The sequence below is a fragment of the Myodes glareolus genome, chromosome 23 (assembly GCF_982192425.1).
Source record: "Myodes glareolus chromosome 23, mMyoGla1.1, whole genome shotgun sequence".
Taxonomy (NCBI): Eukaryota; Metazoa; Chordata; class Mammalia; order Rodentia; family Cricetidae; genus Myodes; species Myodes glareolus.
Window position 1 is genome coordinate 21021919 of NC_142048.1, and position 21471 is coordinate 21043389.

The 21471-nt window shown below is 38.9% G+C and overlaps 1 protein-coding gene across 1 annotated transcript in view; it reads left to right on the top strand.

Annotated features, from left to right (window-relative positions):
• Window positions 1–4418: 4418 nt before the first annotated feature.
• Window positions 4419–21471, top strand: part of Neil3 (nei like DNA glycosylase 3) — a 44759-nt gene continuing 27706 nt past the window's right edge. The window contains exons 1-2 of the mRNA XM_048455779.3: window positions 4419–4699; window positions 16933–17057. Of these exons, the coding sequence (XP_048311736.3) occupies window positions 4544–4699; window positions 16933–17057 (281 nt within the window). The 5' untranslated portion in view covers window positions 4419–4543. The remainder of the gene's footprint in view (window positions 4700–16932; window positions 17058–21471) is intronic.

Here is a 21471-nt window from a genome sequence, read left to right on the forward strand (position 1 = left end):
AATATAAGGTGGGAGGAGACAAGAGCTCAGTGCAGTCTCTTATCACCCCTGCGGGATGCAGTCTGAGGAGACAGTCTGAGGACGGGATTGTCCCTTCAGTCTGAGCATTGGTAGAGGTAAAAGGTCTCCCTAGTTGCTGGCTGCACTGCTTCTCTGATCCTTCAGCTTTGACCCCCTAATATCTGACTCCAGGTTTTATTTATTAAGACCAATTAGAATTAGGGTTGCAACAGAGACTTTTTAAAGTTGTCCTTAATTTCCATGTGAGGTTGATTAAAATATTTTATTCTTTCCCACTAAACAATTTGAGTTGTTGATAAAAAATCTGCTTGTGATATAATTGATGTTGTTGAAACTATTTGGTGGGCTATAGCTTGCTTAGTCAATCCCAAGAATTGGATTACACAATTAACCTTACACAAGTTACAGGGCCTCTGTGTGTCTCAGTTCCTTCACTTGTAAATGACAGCTACAGTTCCAGCTATGAGGGATTATGGGGAAGATGAAAGGCAAATGCTTTTGAAACATTTTGGCAATCACCTGATGCTCAGAATCAATGAGAACACAGGATAATTATTAGGGGAAATTTTGCTTTAAAAATTATTCAAACCATTAGGATTACAGCATCATAAAGTAAAGCAAACCCACCTGTCACTTACAACTATCCTTAAGGAAGAGTATGAAAACCCATATCCAGACTACTGCTTCAATCCATCTCACTGATGAATGCTGTTCTGGGTTTAAAATTAGCGAATTTATGGGCTGGAGAGATGGCTCAGAGGTTAAGAGCACTGACTCCTCTTCCAGAGGTTCTGAGATCAATTCCCAGCAACCACATGGTGGCTCACAGCCATCTATAATAAGATCTGGTGCCCTCTTCCGGCATGCAAGCATACATGGAAGGAATGTTGTATATGCAATAAATAAATAAATCTTTAAAAAAAAAGATTAGTGAATTTAGTAAATCAGGAGTTCAGATTAAGGAAGTTTTGAAATTTGTGAGCTAAGGACCTGCTCAAAACCTTCATTGCCCGTCTATTACCTCCCCTGTGAATTTAACTTTTCATTATCCTAAATTCTCTATGATGCACTTACCAGTAATCTTTCCAATGTTGTCCATCTTGTTCCTGCTTGATATTATTTCATTAATTGCCATTGCTCAAGTATAGCACATCTTTTTCCTTCTAGCCCTTTTATGAATTCCCTTACTTGACCTTTTTACTTGCCTGGAGCTCCTCTTCTTAAGGCCGCTCAATTCCCAGGTCTTTTTGAGCATTTTCCTTCAATGAATTCGCCACGATCTATATCTTTCTTTTGTATATAGAGTAACATGAGACCTCTTTTCTTCTCATTGCTTTTTTTAAAAATGGCATCATTTCTATCCACACTTTGGCCATGTCTTTGCATGCAAGGGTTCAACTACAGAATTGTCTACTTCAGAGTCTGGCTTCAGACCTCACAGAGAATACATTTGTTGGCCTCTTTGTTTGTTCTGCTTTTGAGATGTAATCGAGACTGGTTTCAAACTTACTGTGTAGTTTTCACTGGCCTGATCTTCAATTCACAATTCTCTTGTCTTGGATTCTTTAGGATTTGGATTATAGTCATGTGTCACCACAGCCATTGTCAAGCAAATGTGCTTTTTACCCCCTTGATAATGAAGCACTTCAAGGTCAATTTGACATTTATGCTTGTCTTTCCTCTCTCTCTTTCTAGAAAATTCTTATGCCATTAAAAACTCTTTAAACCAGAACTGTATAGGTGTTGTACCATGACTGATAGAGGTCATAAAGTAAACTATCTTTCCCCATATGTAAGACAGTTTTTATTTGATCAATGACTATGCTCTAAGTGAGACTCTGGGTAAGAAAAAAATAAGAAAATTTGGTTTATGTTTCTATATTTACCCACACTTACATTAGCTACACTTTGTGTTGGTACAACACAGTACCCAACCAAACAACTTGGGGGATGTCAAATTTATTTTGGATCATGAATATGATGCAAAGTTATTATGACAAATACATCTAAAATGTTATATGCAAATGGATGTTCTTACTGTAGGTCTCGTGTCCCATGGAATAACCAAGTTATGGGTTTGCTGCCCTTCTAGAGCAAGTATATTAAAGGATAATCTTAAATGTTAACCAAACTCAGTAACATTTATTTTAGAAATAGCTTCTGAAAACATAAAATTTTACTTCAAATAAATAATATTAAATATATAAAAATAGATGTAGTTAACATGAAAGGTATTTGGGGAAAGAAATCCAAATTTTTTAAAATTCCATGTTTGTGGAATGTATATTATGTGTCAAGGAGCATGCTAGGGCAATGCAAAGAAATATAGCAAGCAAGATATTCACTTGCCACTACGGAATGAGAATCTATTCTTGTGAAAGCCCAACACACACACAAATTAATGTAAAGGTGTTTTCCTGAAGTCTCTGAAGGGTCAGCTACATAGCACAAGAGATTTATTTTAACTATATCCGGAAAGATTTCAAGAGGAGAACTATTTTTGAGATTTGAATTTCAGTTAACTAGGGTGAAGAGGAAAGTTTTAAGAAGAAAAAAAGTACCAATCCATTGGAATATCCATGCATTTGGAGCATGACAGTAGCTCTCAGGAGGCCTTAAAGAAGGATCATCAACAGATTGGGGCCAATCTGAGTTACACAGCGGGGCTTCATACCAGATACTCAAATGGTTAATATTGATTGCCAACTTGACAAAATCTAGAATCACCCATGAGATAATCCTCTCTAACCACCTATGAAAGATTTTCTTCCTTTGTTTAGGTTATTTGAAATGGGAAGATTCACCATAAGTGTCTACAATGCCTTCCGGTGACCCATATGTAAGAAAATCTAAGACACATGCTTTTCCTTTCTGACAGTTTCACTTCATGATTTGTTGGCCAGTTCATATACTCTGTTGCTATCACTGCCACTGCTGCCTCCAGACTTTATAGACATCAGAACCCAGTTTCTTAGAGCTTCCAGTAACCAAAGACCAGTGACTCTCTAGGACTCTCCTAGGTCTTCAGCATTAGACTGGGACTGCTAAGCTTCATCATGATCTGAAAAGATTCAGTGTGAAGACAGCCATTGTTGGACTGCCTAGTCTGCATGTGTAAGTCAATCTAATAATCCCTTTTTATATAGTCATACTGTTGGTCCTAGTTCTCTGATTAAGTAAATAAATAAAATTCGATGAATAAAAAGTTAGAATTGCTCCAGAGAAGGAGGCACAGAAAATACAACAAAGTGTATTCTGGGAACAGAAAGCAGAACCGAATTCTTTAACTTTACAATGTTTTCCCAGCATTGGAAATAATAAGGAATGTTTATAGCAAAGGGTCTCCATGTAAATGAACCCTGTTGGAAGAGGATCTCCTAGCTATGATCAATCAAACTTACCTTGCAACCTTTAGAGAACTGTGGAGCCAGAACCATCCAGCTAGACTTTGCCAACTTATGACTCACAGAAACTTTTAAATAAGAAATGATGTCATTTATTAGCTAACAGTAAATAATACAAAGGTGAAAAGTGAAAAGGCTATTTCAGACTTCTCCCCATCCACAGAGATCAGAACTGAATTTGAGTTAACCACGGTTGAGACAGTCTTGAGTTCGAAGTAGACAATTGCAACTGCTCATTACTCCGCACTAGAAAGCCACCGCCAGCCTTCACATTTCTGTTTCCCCTTTAACTGCGGTACACTGCTGGGCTTGTATGAAACCACACACTGACGTTGTTTTAATGTGCTGTATTTTAGTGCAAAAAGGAAAAAGTTCTTTGTAACCTATAGACTTTGTGGAGCGACTAGAATCATATATGCAGATTGTGATCCCCTTTGCTCAGCATTGTGGGTGGTTTGAAAAATCGTGTATTCCCCTCAAATTTATAGAGTCCTTCTTCATAAAAGGGGAAAAGGTCAAATTAACATTCACTCCGTACACGTCAAAACAAAATGGATGTATCGTTTCGGGCACAGCACGCTTAGTTATCTGAAAGGGACGTAGTCTTTAATACAGGCAATATTGTTAGGTTCCTAAAACTGCTTCTCAGCTTTTGTCCTGCCTCTCAGGTTAGAATAAGACTTATGAAACACAGGCCTCCAGACTGTCTTCAATAACTTCGCATTTTAGGCCTGCTCTAGAGGTTGGTTTAGGAAAAGTGCATGGGCTGAGTAGCTGGATCAGAGTTTCTAAGTTTTCATCCCAATTCCCTGCGTTCTTTCTTTAACCCCGGTCTTAGGGCTCCTTTTACTGTGCACTGGAGGACATGCGTGACCCGCAGGGCAGGAAGTGCTGAGGCCTGCAAGGTTTCTGGGCGGAGTTAGCATTCCTGGAGGGGCAGGGACGCCAGTAGGCGGGGTTTAGCTTCCTGTGGGCGTGGCTTAGTGCTCTAGGCGGGGCGGGACGCGCGGGAGATTTGAACTTTCCTGCCGCCCAGTTTGTGATCCACCAAGTGAAGTTGCTTGGTTGTTTTTCAGTCGGGCCCTGCACTTGTCAGGAGCTCAGGACGCTCTGCAGAGATGGTGGAAGGGCCAGGCTGTACTCTGAATGGAGAGAAGATTCGGGCGCGAGTGCGACCAGGCCAAGCGGTGACCGGCGTGCGGGGACGAGCCCTACAGAGCCTGGTGGGCGCTGCGTTGCTCCCCGGAGCCTCTCCAGCCGAGGTCTCTCACCAGGTGAGTCAGTCCTATGTCCCCTTTGGAGTCTGCAGCGGGAAGTTGGAGTGAGAGAAGAGACAGCCTGTTTCTGGGACCCATAGTCTCTGCATCTACCCTGGTCCCAGTGTGCTAGGGTCTGTGATTCCCAACATTTATCGTTACCTGGAAAGTGAGTGAGTCCTAGCCAGAAGCTGACTAACAAAGCCAGTGCTAGATCCATGGAAGGCATTTTATTTGTTACAAGCCACTTCTGTAAGTGAGTCCTCAAAAGGTGTCTTCTGATGTTTACCGCCTACTTTCACTGACAGTATCATCAGATTTGTGCTACGTCTGGTGCATTTCTTGACATTGTAAGACAGAACCTTTAACATAAAATTCTAGCCCCTTTGCTTGTCTAAAAATCTGTAGTTGATAAGTAATATATAATTCTAAAATTGTACATGGAAAATTTAGCACTAAATACTCACTCAACTGAATATTGCCATCTAATGAAGGGGCAGTAAAACGTACTTCTGGTTTCCTTAAGTGAATTTAGGTCTTTTTAAAGTAAATTGTAGCACAGCTTCTTGCCACTCAGGCGTACACTGCAGATGGCTAGATAGTCATTTAGTAAGAACTAAGAACTATACTAAAAATATTCTGATTAAACTATCATGCTTTTAAAGCCCTTTCGATGTGTGGTTGATTGTGTTTCATGCATACTTGCAGTATTGTGCTATGCTTCAATTTCTCTTGCAAAGCCTTCTCATCACCTTTGGTCTAGGAAAGAAGGTTTCTGCTATGAAATTGGCATATGTTTCCAACTTGAAAGAAATGAGGAAAACATATTTTCAAGCTGAGAAAAAATGTTTTCCATCTTTCTAACAGTTGTGCTTCTGTTCATCTTGACTTGATATGTCAGCAAGTGTTCTGTCCTTTTTTTAAAAAAAAAATATCATGTTTTTCAAAGTAATTTCAGAGTACTATGGAGATCTAAGTTAATGGTTCCTCTAAAATATTAATATTGATGATCACTCATTCAGCAAAATTTTGAATATCCTTAAAGTACCAGAGTATGGGGAGGTGAAAGTGAGTTGCTTTTATACTATAGTTGGGAAAATACATTCAATAAAGGATAACATAAAGACACATTTACAAATTAACGTCTACAAATTGATAGATCCACAGAGGAAGGCTGTGGTTCTCTGTTAGGACATTGGGAGATAAGTCTCCCCTGGGGAGGTAACACAGCTGATATGTGAAGGGGGAATAGGAGATATAGGGGTCTTGGGATGAAGGTGGGCCAATATACAGAAAAATACCACTCAAGGGCCGGAAAGAAAAGGTGTGTGTGTGTGTATGTTGTGTGTGTGTGTGTGTAAAAGGGTGTGTAGTAAAGGGCTGCTTGTTTGTTCCCAGCTGCTCAGCCCCGAAATAATCACACAGAAACATATTATGCGATACTGTTTGGCCAATAGCAACACATGGACAGAAGGACCTCCCACATCAAGGATGAGATAGGAAGGTGGCTTTATATTAAAGCTGATAGGCAGATTATAAAGACCTCCATATACCACATGTGGGACATGGATTTTTAAGTTTAATTTTTATTTTTTTGTGTGTGCTTATTTATGTGGTTGCATGTGTGTCAGAGCATAAGATGGGACAGCGGGCAGGATTAGCTCTTTTTCTACCTAGTGTGGGTTCCAGGGACCAAACCAAACTGACATCTTCAGTCTTAGATACTGAACCATTTACCTGCTGAGCCATTTCAGATGCTTCACATTGGGGACTTTTTCTTTCTTAGGCATCATGAGAAACCCTGAATTGTAGTACGATTTATTTACAGTTTGAATGGAACCCTGTTTATTGAAGAGAAAAAAATGAAAGAAATCTCAAGTAGGCATTGCAACGATCCAGATGAGGAGCTTGGGCTCAGCTGTTGATGGTAGAAATCAAGGGAAGAAAGCCAGTTGCTATTTTAGAAGCAAAGACTGTAGGACTTAGCAATGCTTCAGATATACCATGCTTTATATATCCAACAATAGTGTTTTGTGATGGACTCTGTGCTAGTTACTGGGAAAATAAAACCAATTAAGATTCCTGTTGCAAGAAATCAAGATTATGTATTAAACAATCATCTCATTGATATTTAGAAAAAATAGGGTTAACAATTTCTTTTAGGTTTATCTTGATTAACTGCAACAAAACATGGAGTACAGTTAGGCATGAGAAAGAGTAATACCACAATAAAGATAAACCCGTTGGTACAGAAAAGGAATATGGGGGGGCTCAAGGTGAGTTTAAATCAGTTAAACACTCTCACATGTAGGAAGGTATAGGGCCAAGGTTTGCTCTCCCTTCAGACTTCGAAACAAATACTTTTATGCATGTTGCAGCAGATCAGTAATAAAAGATTCAGTAATCGAGTGGTTCATGCAATGGCACACCTTAAGGCCCTGTACGTGAGAGTGATTTCTTATTAACTGAAGAAGTATGACCTTGGGTTTCGGCAGTGTCCTCCACCATTTCCGTTTTGTTCGCCTCCGTCAATTACCTGCTCTGATAATTCTCTTCATTGCTGTGCTCAGCTGGCACCAAAGAGTGCATCTTGATAACCGAATATAAGTGCTTTATTAATGGTGGAGCGATGATTAGAGTCCCTTGGCAACCGTACTCACCAAGCTATAGTCCACAAATAAATAGCCCTGCATTTAAAGCTATTACGGATAATGCCTTAATAGAAAGAAGAACTAATTATTGGAATAGAGCCTTGTGATTAGGATGAAGGATCTGCTTCTATCGACATTGGATTGAAAATCAATGTGAAATTAATAATGTGGCTTTCAGTAAAATTCTAAATACTCCCTCGTGGCTTCATTTTCTGGGCCTTTGATCTATAAAAGCATAGTAATAACCTTTGTAAATATCAATGGTCTTTTGCATTTGAGAAGGATGTTGGATCTGTACTAAATTTCATTAAAATATGGACCATTGTCACAAACTTCTGGCACAATCATTATTGTGACAGATGACCCCCTGTTTCTTAGGCATATATGCCAAGGAGCTAGAGCTATTTAATGTTTCTACTGCTGGCTTGAAATGATTAGTTTTCTCAAAGCAGCATTTAAAAATAATTGCATACTGTACTCTTTACAGTGCTATAAATATGAAAAAAATAACAAAGGAGAGCTAAGGAAATATTAAGTGGCCATTTAGCATAAAAGATTCGAACTTCAGATAATCATTCCAAAAACCAAACGTAAAACATCTTACCTCGGGAGCTACTGCCAGGGTGAACCACTTACTCTGTTTATCATATAGCATTTCTCTTTGTTCTGGTTATACTCCAAAGAAATGCCACTAATTTCCCTCCTGCTGTGGCAACCCGTCCTTATTTTGAAGAACGCTCCCTGTAGAAGATCTTGGCATCTGCCAGTCATCCACACGCTGTATTACTTTTCTAAGTTGTGGCCTGCTGTCTTGTCAGCTTAAATTCAGGCAACCGTGTAAGCACGGTGCATGAAACTCTGCTGGAGCTTGTGGGACCTTATGGTAAGAAACAATATCGGAATGTAAATGAACACGTCCAGCTAATGAGCTTTGAAGCATCAATCCTCCAATTTTAATTGTTGGGTGGATATGGTATTTTAGTGAAATCAGTGTGTAATCTGCATGTGTTGTTAACTTCCTTTCACGAGAATAAAACTGTCTGTGCATACATATTTACCGATTTGAAACACGCACTGGTTATTCTGATGATTTCTTAAAATGTCACACATGTCTTTAATATGTTACCTACATGGAATCATCTGTATGATGCTTTAAAGCCTCATGAGCAGGCTAGGCATTTAAATATGAGTTGAATGGATGGAGAAAAGCCAAGCTTTGAATAATGTAAAGAGGCTAAGTATGTTTTTAGGGGTCTGTCTGGAGTTTCTTATGACTATATGGACCTTTAGTTGTATGTGTCATTTGAAGATATATATTAATACTCGAAGTACAGAAGCCCCAAAGTAAAAGTCTTCCCATGTTCAAAGTAGAAAAAAAAAAGATGTTTTCCTTGCCTTTTATTTGAAAGGATAAGCTAATCAAATATCCAAAAGGATTTTCTATATATTTTATAGGATATGTTTTATATACTTCTTGCCTTTTAAATAGATACTGATAATGGCTTCTCTGGAGACTCAAGGTCATTATTATAGCACCCAGCATTTCACAGACTCAGGAAGGGAAGGGTAACAATGTAGATTCTATTTATTCTTTATTCTATAGATGATAGTGGCGAGTTGTCTATGGCCACTGTAACTTTGATCCAACATTGTTTCAGATGCTGTAAAGAACATCTGGTCATCTTTACTTTCGCTACATCCCCATCTGGAGATGCTTGTCCTCACATCTGACTCTATTTGATCAAGGGCAAACCAGAGGACCTAAAAGCGCTTAGCTTTAGTAGTTAGCAAAATAAACATTTTTGTGATTGCTCCTCTTTTTCCTGGAGCACTGTTTTCTCAACAGACCCACTTATGGTAGAGTATGTGAGAACACCCTCATCTTTTATGAAGAGGGTGTGATCCGTTGAATATCGTTAGATGAGGTACAGTGTTTAGCCTTCGCAAAAGTTCTCAAGGGTGTAGAACACGTTTTCATCTATGGACCTAAAGTCATTATTTTAGATCTTGGAAATCATTTTGAAATTAGGGTTTTTGAGGGTTTAAATTGATAGATAAGTGACCCATAATTTTAAAAAGTATATTACTGCGACTGTGAGGGCGGATAGGACATTCTCTGCAACAACAATATACAACTGAATGAGAGTCGAAACATTTGTCTAGGAAAGTCTCATTTTTCTCTGAAAAGTTCATCTTCCTGGTTCACCCATGGATAGGCAAGATAAATGGTAATCAGCACAATAAATCATGTGCTGTCTTTGAAAATATATGTTGCTTTGAAGATTTCATATTATTAAGCCACTTGAAAATGGGAAGGTGAACCCTACTCAATCATACTTAAAATTGTGGCAAAGGAGATTTTCATCTCTGTTTCAGACAAAGCAAGAAAAGGATCAAATGTTCAGATAACACAGTAACAGGATTAGAAGGGTCAACATGAGAAAGTCAAATACGCATTGGGCAATTGTGTGTAGTTATAGCAAAGATAATAGCTTTCTGGAAATTAATTTTTGAATTTGTCTGGGCAACAGCAGCTTGTAGAAAGAGGTGATAACCTTAGATTCCACAGCAGGACAACTGAATATCTTGTAAATATCTTAGGTTTATTGCAAAAGTCTTGCCCAGTCTTTACGCAGAAACTCATGAAATGAGATGGTGCCGAAGAAGAAGCAGTGAAAAATATATGAAGGGGCTTGCGGGAGATAGTCAAGTAGAGCTGAGAATTCTATTTTGCCCCAAGTGTTCCATACAGTTGATTCTTTAAAAGTGACAGTGTCTTTGGGAATCAGATGTCTTGGGCAAAGCACCTGCATAATGGATAACCCAAATTTAAAAATGATCTTTACATGTCATTTTCCTCCAAAGATGAAATATCTGAGTACACTTTTTAAAGCCGTGTTTGAATGCCAAATGAACCTGTGAAACGGGGGGAAGGACAGCAGGATGGGGTTCTTCTTGGTGGCTAAACGTGAGTCAATCTCATTGGAGAAGAGCGCATAGAGGATAACGTTCTCTACTCTAAGGGAAATTTGAAGGAGTCGTTTCAGAACTTTAACTTCCATGTAGCCTTTGATAATCTTGTGAGTTGTGTCTCTTCCACTGCAGATAACTAGAAAATAACAAACTGTTTTTTTCTTCTCTTTATTTATTTATTTATTTTTTTGTCAAGAAATTTTGGTAATGGTAATTATAAAAAAGGCAGGGTGGTAGAGACATAGTCCTATATTTTAAATCCAGTCCTGATTTTAGGAGGGAAGGGGCAATGGGTCTGTTTAATTCCATGAATGTTACAAATATCCCCGGACACTGTAGATAGCCCTTGGGGATATTAGCTAAACAGAGTCACTGTCCCTAGGGAACTTCTATAGATAGGGGAGGAATACGAGTCGCAGCCACACAGTAGTTTTGTGTACTACGTACCATGGCAGTGAAGACGCAAACAGTCTGCTAAGTGTGGCCAGCAGAAAGCCTTATGATTAGTCAACTCCCCAGGTAGGCAACAGGGAAATGTGGGAGCCAGAGAGGTTTAGAAACTACACACACACACACAAACACACACACACAGTAGGAATTATGTCAATGTTTCCCTTTAATTTCTAAATATCCTAATATTCCTAAATATTAGGTTAAAAAACAAAAAGCCAATTCTTTAAAACATATTCAAGCTAAGGTCGCACAGTATCTGTGGCTGGATGACTTTCTGCCATGCTGAAGTCATGTGATAGTTTCAGGTCATTGTTTCTCCATAAATAAGTATGTTCCCCATCTCTGTTCATTCCTCTGCCTGCCCTTCTGCTACCATGCACATTGTACTTTTGACATTCATTGGGCCATAAACATTTTTTCAACATGTTTAATTTCATAACTATTTCCAATTTTTCCTTGATGTCATAATGTATATTATTTTTAGCTATGAAAAATAGGCGAAAATACCAGTAGGGCAAGTGAGATGCATTTTACACCTTTAAGAATCTTGTTTGAGGCTCTCTGAGGCTCTCTCAGCCACGACAACATATTTCACTTTTCACTGACAGCTGTGTGAGGATATATAATGGTCTCATGCATTTTAAGTATATTGGCCTTTATATTTTTTGGATTCCTCCTCCTAGGCACAACGGAATTGATTTGCAAGGGCATATGGTCTCCTCTGAGTTGTTAATAAGCAAGTGGTTTAGGAATCATAAAGGTTTGAAGGACAATCCATGACGGTTTTGTTTTATAATACTAAAAGGATAAAATTTTCACATTTAGATCTCTGTACAGTTTCTGAGAGTTAGCAGTAGATGTACTGATGAATGCTTATGACCACCCTTGCTGCCTTGATTGATTACACTCGTGTGTGTGTGTGTGTGTTTATATGTATGGGCGTGGGTATGTAGGACAATAAAAATTTGTTGAAATCAACCCGAGTGTGGTGTTTTAGGTGCTCTTCATAGACTGTACATGGAATCACATTCTCCACCTTGTATGTTCTCTATAGTCAGTAAGGATATGGTTAGAAATTACCTGAGAAAAATCTAGAAGATGTTTTGGTTTTCTCCCTAACAGGTATTGTAGCCCTGGGTGTTTCAATAGCCAAAAGTTTAGAATTCCATTAAAACTCATATTTTCTGTTTTCTTTTCTATAGGATGCTTCTGAGATATATGTCTGAGTATAGTGGTTTATCTTTGAAAGGTACCCGAAAATTAGATGTGAATTTTACTTGTAAATATTTCGGTTCTCCAATTATAACAATAAATAGTGGTACACTTGCTCTTGAATTAAACTTCAGTGTTCTGACAATGGGACAGTTGGTTTTATAGAGTACAAAATATCTGTCATATATAGGCCAGGTTTTTAGAATTTATATGATTAAAAGATGCCAGGAGAGTTATGATGTAGGTAAGCACAGGATTGACTAGGTAAACGATCCAGAGCATTTTCTTTCGGTGAGATGAGGACTATTCATTAATGAGATTTAGTTGGGATAACTAGGTGTGCCTAGTTTTGTGCTACCAAATGCGGTTTTAATACCATCTTTTTCATAGATGTCTTTTGACAGATTTCAAATGAGAGGATGGTCCTGGTGATACCATTTGTCTTTGGACATTGGCTTCAACCTGAGAACGATAAAATGGACTAATGATCTTACGTGCTACACACAATGTTTGAGGATCCAGGTCCCTGGGGGCTATATTGCTCTTAGTTTCCTGATTTATTCAGAAAACTTATGTATCAGTAGATACCACAGGTATGACTCCATACCGACTCCCCTGTATACCTATGTTGTCTGCCCTCCATCCTGATATGAAATTCTGTGTCTCCATCAAGACCAGCACAGTGTGTGTGCTTCAGCCTTCTCTTCTTGCTGACTAAGGATGATGCAGCAGGTGCTGTGTTGTGTCGTGGCTTTCCGCGCCTGATTCTTTCTCATCGATACACAAACGCGGATCATCTCAAAACGAACAAAATTTGCGTTTCTCCACTTCCACTCATCTCCCGCCTTTGTGTATTCTGTACACTTTGTGAATTCATTCTGCCATTCTGCCTCCCTGCTGTGATTCCTGCTCATTATATCTCAGGCCTGGTGCTCTTATCAGGTGTTTCCTGTTCTTCCATCTCTAAATCTCTTTCTATGAATTACTGCTATCCGGCTGAGTTCAGGGGCCAAGCTCAGACTTTGTCTTGCTTTGCCAGCAGCCGCCAACACGTCCTCTTCCTTGAAACCTTTTCCACACACATATCTCTGCCTCCCACGTGCTTGGGTTATAGACATGAGCCTCCACTGTACCAGATACCTCAACTTTCACATATCTCCCACCAAACCCACTTTTTCTGTTCTATATATTTTCCTCACGTCTCTCTGTGACGTCTCTCTTATTGTTCATGCCCCAAACTAATCATCTCTGCTCTCCATCTCTCCTGTTCTTCATTCAGTTCATCTGCAAATACCTTGTTTGACTTTCAAAACATGTTTAGGAATTGGCCATTTTCAGTACGCTGGACCTCACTGATCCAGATCCTTGTGCCCCTTCGCTGGATCTTTGCAGTTGTCTCAAGGAATATTCAGATTCTAACCTTCAACTCCTTCTCCCAAAGCCAGCAGCCACTGATTTTATTTCAAATACTAACGTAGACCATATTTTTGCTTCACTCCATTAAGAAGAAAAAGCCACTCCATAAACTGGACCTTGGACCACGCAATCTGATTCCCTGTATATGTCAAATCTCACTTATCTTATCCCACTAGTTCTCTCTGCAGTGGCCACCCTGGCCTGTGACACAAGAGAGGCATCACACTCTTATTCCTTTTACCAACACCATGGCTCACTCCCTTACATCATTTACAACTTGGTCAAATGCCAGTTCCCCTTGGAAATTCTTTAACATTGCAACTGGCCGCACCCTCCTGGCAACCTTGATCTCTTCATCTCTATTTCTTTTTTCAAATATCCTAAGAAACCATTCTCATACTCCTCTCGCTGTCCTTTCCCCACTAGAGGATGAACGCCACAATGATGGAGTAATTTAGTTTGCTCTCCTTACTGATACCTGCCCAACTTCTAGAACGCAGTCTGAAATATACAGGGAAGTCAATAAACTTTTGTGAAACGAACTAATCCAATTAAACAGTCACAAATCAGCCATATGTAATGGAAGGAGTTGTCTGTCTAGATGTCATGTGCCACTTTGGATGTCAGCGGAGGACAAAGCGGAGGGAATAACATGGCATGTCATAGCTGCTGGCATCCACAGTTTTTACGTAAATGATGTACGCTCTTCTCAAAGCTGTTAATTTAGCAGTTTGAGGAAGCTTCACATGAGACAATTAAAACTCATTTACTACTTTATTCGTATTGTGACAGCATCCGAGTCCTTGCCAAGAGCCATTATAAAGCATGGTGAAGTCAGAACTGGGTGAAGGAAAGAAAGAAAAACATCTGGGCAGGGCATAAGTGGACAGAAAGAACCTTCTAAATATATGAGCTCTCATGTAAGGAAGGGACATGGTGTAGGACTCTAAGGGGAAAAACAGGAGTATGACAGCTAACCAAAGCATATGTTATGACCGGATTTTGGGTAGACGTTAAGTTTGTTATTTACTTGTAAAAGCACTGGGTCAAATGAGCTATTTCCCTTTGAACCAAGAACCTGGGAAATATGATAGGCTCGAGCGTCTGTGTGTGTGCCTGTGTGTGTGGTGTTAAACGGGATACAACTGATCACTGACATTGTGCTGGAAGCCCGAGTAGAACATTTCAGAGAGTATGTATGCTTAAAACCAGATACTAATGAAGAATTTACAGGGCTGAAGAAGTGACAGTTGTCATTGGAATGGCGAAGAAACAAGGCTCTGAGACATTAATTCATACGTAAAAATTTAAAATGACACTAAGACTTTAAATCTCGGATCCCAGAAGTGTGACCTAACCTTACTTAGACAAAAGTTACTCATAAAAGATCTATGTCTGCCCTGTATTCCATCATCTTAAAAGTGTCCTGGCTAGTTTAAAGGCCATTGTACATAATAATTGGTTGCTATGGAAACCTACCTTGAAATCTGCTGTTGTAGTCTATCCTTGTCTTGAAGTGTATATAAGTGGCTTAGAGACTGCAAGAGACAGAAAAGCATGACTCTTGCAGTCAGTCAATTCAGGACAGTCACATATTCATTTACAAAAACAAAGCAGATTGGAATGCGTGTTTCTCCCTCACTGAGTACTGTAGCCTGCCTTGCTAGTACTTGTTAATCATACAGAGGTCTTTGAGTTCATTTGTGGAAGAGAAGAGAATTCAGAAGCCGAAGTTCTAAGAACATAGTGACGTCTGGACCGGTAATTCTGATGCTAGAATCTCCCAGGTTCTTCCTGTATTTTGTTTTTGTTTTTGTTTTTGCAGAACTAGAAGGCTTTTATAATTTTAGTCATTATTTGTATGTGTTTATCAGTTGTTCTGAGCCTGTAACTAATACCTCAGCTGTTTAGAGCATTTGGTGCAGAATCATGAGGACCAGAGCTCAGACCTCAGCACTCACCACACATACTGAACATCATATCAAGTGCCTGTAATCCAGCCGTGAAGGTTTAAGACAGGACAGTCACTGGAGTTTGCTGGATTTCTGCCTTCCTGAGAAAACAGGACCCCAAATGGTAAAAGACAGAGTGAGGAGAGGGAGACCCAAGGCTCTCTTCTGACCCCAGTGGATGTGTATGCAACTCTGAAACACACGAGTCTAAACTCACACAGATGAACATAAATAAAATTTTAAAAATTGTTATGTATAGATTGGGGCTAAAGAGAAGTTCTCACAGCAAAGAGAACCTGCTGCTCTTACAGAGACCTGAGTGTGGTTCCCAGTATCCACACTGGGTGCCTCATAAATCCGTGTAATTCTGCTCGAGGGATCAACAATCTCGTCTGTTCTTAACCTGCACCTCTGCACACACATTAAAACACACTAAAAGTAATTTTTAAAATCCTTTAAAAATATGTAGTTATCATTTGTGCCTATTTTATTTTATGTAAAGAGGCATTTATTTTTACTTTATATGTATGAGTGTCTTACTTGCATTATGCATGTGCATCACATGTACGCCTAGTGCTTGGAGAGACCAGAGAAAAAGCAGAGGGTCCTCTAGAATTGGACTTAGTTATGAGTATATGTTAAATATTTTATTAAATTTTGTGTGTTCATTAAATGATGCCTATGAAACATACCTAGTTGATAAAGTATGATATAAGGAACACTAGTATACATACTGCTGAGCTTAAAAGAAAACAAACATTACCAATATCTGAACTAAATCCCATTTCTTATCTTCCCCCACGAAAGAACTTATATTTCGTATTTATGTTTTGCATTAGTTTATGTTCACAATTACATGAATTGTAATCCTAATTATATTGATTGGTTTTGGAAACCTGATGGGAAAGTGAATTTCCTTTTCTTTGGGTTGACATTATTATGGTATTAGATTTCCTACTCTGGATGCCAGGCTTTAATTTGTAACATCCATAGACCATGGGAAGGGGAAGTCTCATTCCTTAGCTCTCTTAAGGGTCCCTGTGCTACAGGCTAGCTCAGGGTTTTGCTGGTTTTCTCCGTGTGGATCTTTGGGTGGATTTTTGGTGTGGATTTTTGACTTAACTATATTTTCCTAAAATTTCACCAGTACAGTTAAAATATATGTTTTCATATTTCATTCATTACTTTTAGCAGTCCAATCAGAATACCCCTTCAAGGATCTTGATCGTATATAGTTTTGAAAACAAAAAACTTTGTTAGTTCTACAGCATTCTCATAACTTCACTGTAATTTCATGTGCATACACATACACACATATACACTATGGTCTTGGGAAAAGGTCATCTTAATTATTTACACTGACTTTTATTTTTCAGTTAAAAAATTGGCTGCTTTCTTTTCGAGTCACTGCATAGTAATTGGACGAAATACATGTGTATAGATGATTCCATTATTTGACATCATAGAGGTTGCTTTTCTTTTAGAAATGAACCTGGTCATGGAATAATAGGAATGGATTTCAGAATTGTGTTATAATTGTATTTAGAGTTTGCATGTGTATGTATGTATTACATATGTATGTATTTTCTACTAGGCTGCCACAGCGAATACTGAGGATTCTGGCTGGAACTTCTTAAGACTGTTAGATGGATATGTTTACAGTGGTGTGGAAACCTTGGGGAAGGAGCTGTTTATGTACTTTGGCCCATTAGCCTTACGGTAAGACAAACCTGTACAATACATCATGATGCTCCATGTGTAACTGTGTGGGGAAGCCTTTGCTTGCAGCTTGCCAGGTTTTATATTTAGTCCTGTAGAAAGTGTTCCAGATTTAAGAGAGCTCCAATATGAGAGACTGGGGTTCTATCATGGAAAGAAAGAAGCACAAGAAGAATGCGTTGTGATGTCATCATTACTTGGAGTTCAGTAATTTGTCTTCTTTTAGGAAGAAACCATGGATGGGCTAGCTGGGCTTCTCTAGTACACCAAAGCCATGCCTCTGTTTTGGTTTCCAGCACATGTTAATTCCGCTTGGTGACATGGGTTACTTTGTATTTGTAGTTTGGTTTAAGTGCATTGCTAGATTTTTTTTTTCTGTCTTATTTCTTTCTCTTAAACTCTGAAGGAAATTTGGGAACTGAAAGAATTCATAAACTTTTCCACAGACTACTGAAGTTCTTGTAGGGATATATGAATAGTATATTAGCAAAGAAGGCCTTGATTGACTTGCTGACAATTAGACTCTCATGACTCCCTATTTGGCTTGCACGTATATGAGACGGGCTTCTGAGTTGGCAAGTTTGTCATATCGTCGTGTGGTTTTAGAGGTTAGCCTCAGGTTTGACAAACTGACTATGGATTTGTTTCCTAGAATTTTTTTTTTTTTTGATGTTAAGACATTGATCAGCTACCACTTGAAAAGCTGAGAAGCAAAAGAGCTGTTCCTGGATCCCATGCTTCTAACAGAAGGTGAATAACACTCAGGGAGGCCGAGAGACATGGCTCTCTGATTGTTATTTATTGTGTCTCATCTACAGCATCGTTGGAGTACTTCATGTTTCTGTAATTGCTTCCCCTGTGAGGTGTTCTCTTAGTTGTCAGCAGCTTTTGTCCTTGGGCAACATTGTCACATCATGACTTTCCTTAGTCTGGAATTGATAACATCAGCATATGTCTGCTGGTTCATGGAGCAATGATATATTGCTGGTTCCATTATTTCTTCAGTAGATTGATGTGCCGGAAAACACTCAGCTCTGGACAAGCCATACACAAGGGGATCCATGAATGATAGTCAAAAACATTGATATGTTATTGATTCTTCGTGTTAGGTGGAGATTTATTTTAGAGGGATGAAAGGGAGGCTTTTATCAGATGTTCCCCACCGGACTGATAAGGAGGGAATCATTTCTCAGTGAAGAGCTGTCAGTAAGTGGTCCATGAAGTTCTAAACAAGGGCACTCCCATCTTCAAGCTCCCTGAACAAGTATTATCCCTGGAGAGTACCTCTCTATATATTTGGGTGGGAAACAAAATTCACTGGCTTGCTTACTGTGAATTTCCTGTGGCCCTAATGACTAGTCTATGTAACAATTCAAGGTCACTGGCAGATGTTGAAATCTGTACTTAGCAATCAAAAATCAACTGCATCCCATATTACAATATGACTTTAATTTTTTTTTATTTAATACATTCCTAACCTATGCGTCTTAAGGAATAAATGACTCCAACAAAGGGAGATGGGACTTGTGTGGAACAGCAGGTCTCTGCACCGTAGATAGAAATGCAGTCTTCAGTTTTGACTTTCTTTCTGGTGTAGGAGGTTCTTCTGTTTGTGTGTTGCTTTCATTGGTTAATTAATAAAGAAACTGTTTGGCTTGATAGGGCAGAACTTAGGTAGGTGAAGAAGACAGAATTGCATTCTGGGAGGAAGAAAGCAGAGTGAGAGAGAGCCGCCATGGAGCCGCCAGGTCAGACATGCTGAATCTTTCCTGGTAAACCATGACCTCATGGTGACATGCAGGTTATTAGAAATGGGTTAAATCATGATGTGAGAGTTAGCCAATAAGAGGCTAGAGATAATGGGCCAAGCAGTAATTTAATGAATACAATTTGTGTGTGGTTATTTTGGGTGTAAGCTAGCCAGGCTGGGAGGAACAAAGGACCCACTCTCCATACAACACCTTTCTAACCACAGTGCTTGTCTGTGTCTCAGAGACTATACAGCAGGAAACATGCATAGAAGATTTCCTTCAGTTCTCCAAACACCAAGGTTGGCATAATCAAAATTCCCTTTGAATTTTAGTCAGAATGCATGTTCATTCACAGGGAAATTATGAGACTTCGGAGATTCATTTGTTTATAAAAGTAGAATATACTATAAGAGAATAATTCTGCGGTCCAGTCTAACAGAGCTTGCTGTGTAAAGAGCTCCACTTAAGAAAAATTCACATTAAAGAGGGGAGTATTTCTGTTAGTGAATGCTTTATCCAAGGGATCTTAATCGTACTGTGGAAAACAAAGCAGTATTTCATATGCACGTTTTTTTTATAGACATGGTTGCAGCATTGTGAGATTTAATACCTATATAAGCACTCTCTTCAACCAAAACAAGGCAAAATGATTTTTGCCTTTATTGCTGTCTTGTATGTGCTTGTGTTTGTATGTTTGCATGCATGCCACAGCACACATGTGGAGGTGAGAGGACAAATTTTGGAGTCTATTTTTTTCCCATTTTATGTTGGTGGCAACAAACGCAGGTCACCATGGCCCCATGGCAAGTGCCTTTACCCAAAGAATCATCTTTTTAGCCCAAATAGAAGTGGAGCCTGCGCTTTGTTTCCATGCCACCCAGACCCGAATAGTCACATACAAACTATGTTAATTACAACACTGCTTGGCCTATGAGTGTCTTATTGACTAACTCCTGCATCTTAAATTAACCCATTTCTATTACTCAGTGTATCACCGCAAGGGTATGCCAGTAAGATTCCGGCATCTGTCTCTCTCGGTGGCAACTATGTGGCGTCTCTCTGACTTCGCCTTCTTTCCTCCTCTATCTCTGCTTGGAATTCCCACCTGACTGTCCTCTGCTAAGCCATCCTCCTGACTTTACTCCGCTAAGCCATTGGCCAAAGCAGCTTTATTCATCAACCAATAAGGCAACACATATCAGGACATCCCACATCACCCTAATTTAAATTTTGCTTTAAATGCGACTAATATGACCACAAACTAAGAAATACAAAAGCATATAATAAGTCCACCAATTATTTACTTTAGATGCATATGTGGCTAGCACAGGATGAACATGTATCATTGTGTCTATCCAATTAGTCAGATAAACCATACAGACTAACTTTAACCATCAAAATGGATGCAACTGTTCCATATCTTAGCACTTGGTTCTTTCTAATTTCTGATTTATATGACTCTTACTGACTGTGATTTGTAAACCTATTCATAGACTAGAAACTGTATTTATAATATTTGATAGATTTTTGCCATTGGACTTTCATAATAAATTTTGTAGTTCAAGTGCTAAGAACCTTCCATTGACATGTATTGGATAATGTAACCATTCTTCCTACTTTACTAATCTGTCTTTGTGGGATCTATAAACTACTTATAAAAGAGTTACATCTTCAGATAATTTTTGTATTTCATCACAAAACATGAAGGATAAAGTTTAAGTATGATAAGAATTCTAAATTAAACCGTATATATCAGAATCATAAATACTCATGTTCACACACATATGGGTATTCTTCCTGCATACGTGTATGCTTACCATGTGCATGCATGCTCTGCGGGGACAGTAGAGAACGTTCAAGTTTCCAGGGATGAAAGTTATAGATGACTGTGAGTTACTATATGCTGGGAGCTGAACAAGGTCCTCTTAAAAGCTGACCATCTCTCCAGCCCTTGAATTATACTTGTTTGTAAGTGTGTGAGTGTGTATGTGTGTGTGTGTGTGTGTGTGTGTGTGTGTGTATGTGTGTGTGTGTTTTCAATACATGTATGTGACTATAGAGTGTGTCCATGTGTGCATGTGAGGTTATAATATTTTCCCTGTGTTTCTATCCAATAATTCTGACACTTTTGTTGTGGCAATTACCTTTTCTCTAGTAAATTTATTTGCAAAGTTATTGAGAAACAGTTGACCTCATCTGTATTTCTGAGATCACCATGTTCTTTAATGGATACGGTTATCCATTTCCATCAGTGACACAGTATTTTAAAGTTAAGTTTAAATATGATAAATATGATAAAAAGTTAAATATGATAAATCTTGCTTTATTTGTTTTTTAATGTCTTTATTTGCTCTTTAAAAATTTCAATATTTTTTTCTGTATTCTTTCTCTTTCCCTAACTCCTTCCAGACCCTTCCGTCCTCTCTACCCAGCAAACTTCATATTCTTTCTCTCTTTCAACAAACCAAAAATAAATGGAGTTTGATTTGTGCTGACCAACTACTCCTGCTCATGGGGCCTGCCCTGAAATCTGGTGGATATGTCCAGTGATATTTCATTGAAGAACTCCCCCAGAAGCTATCAACCGTGAATAGCTTCTTTGCTAGGGTAGGACTTTCTCCTCTAGACGCTGGAATTTTTCTGCTTTGAGCTTGTGCACGTCT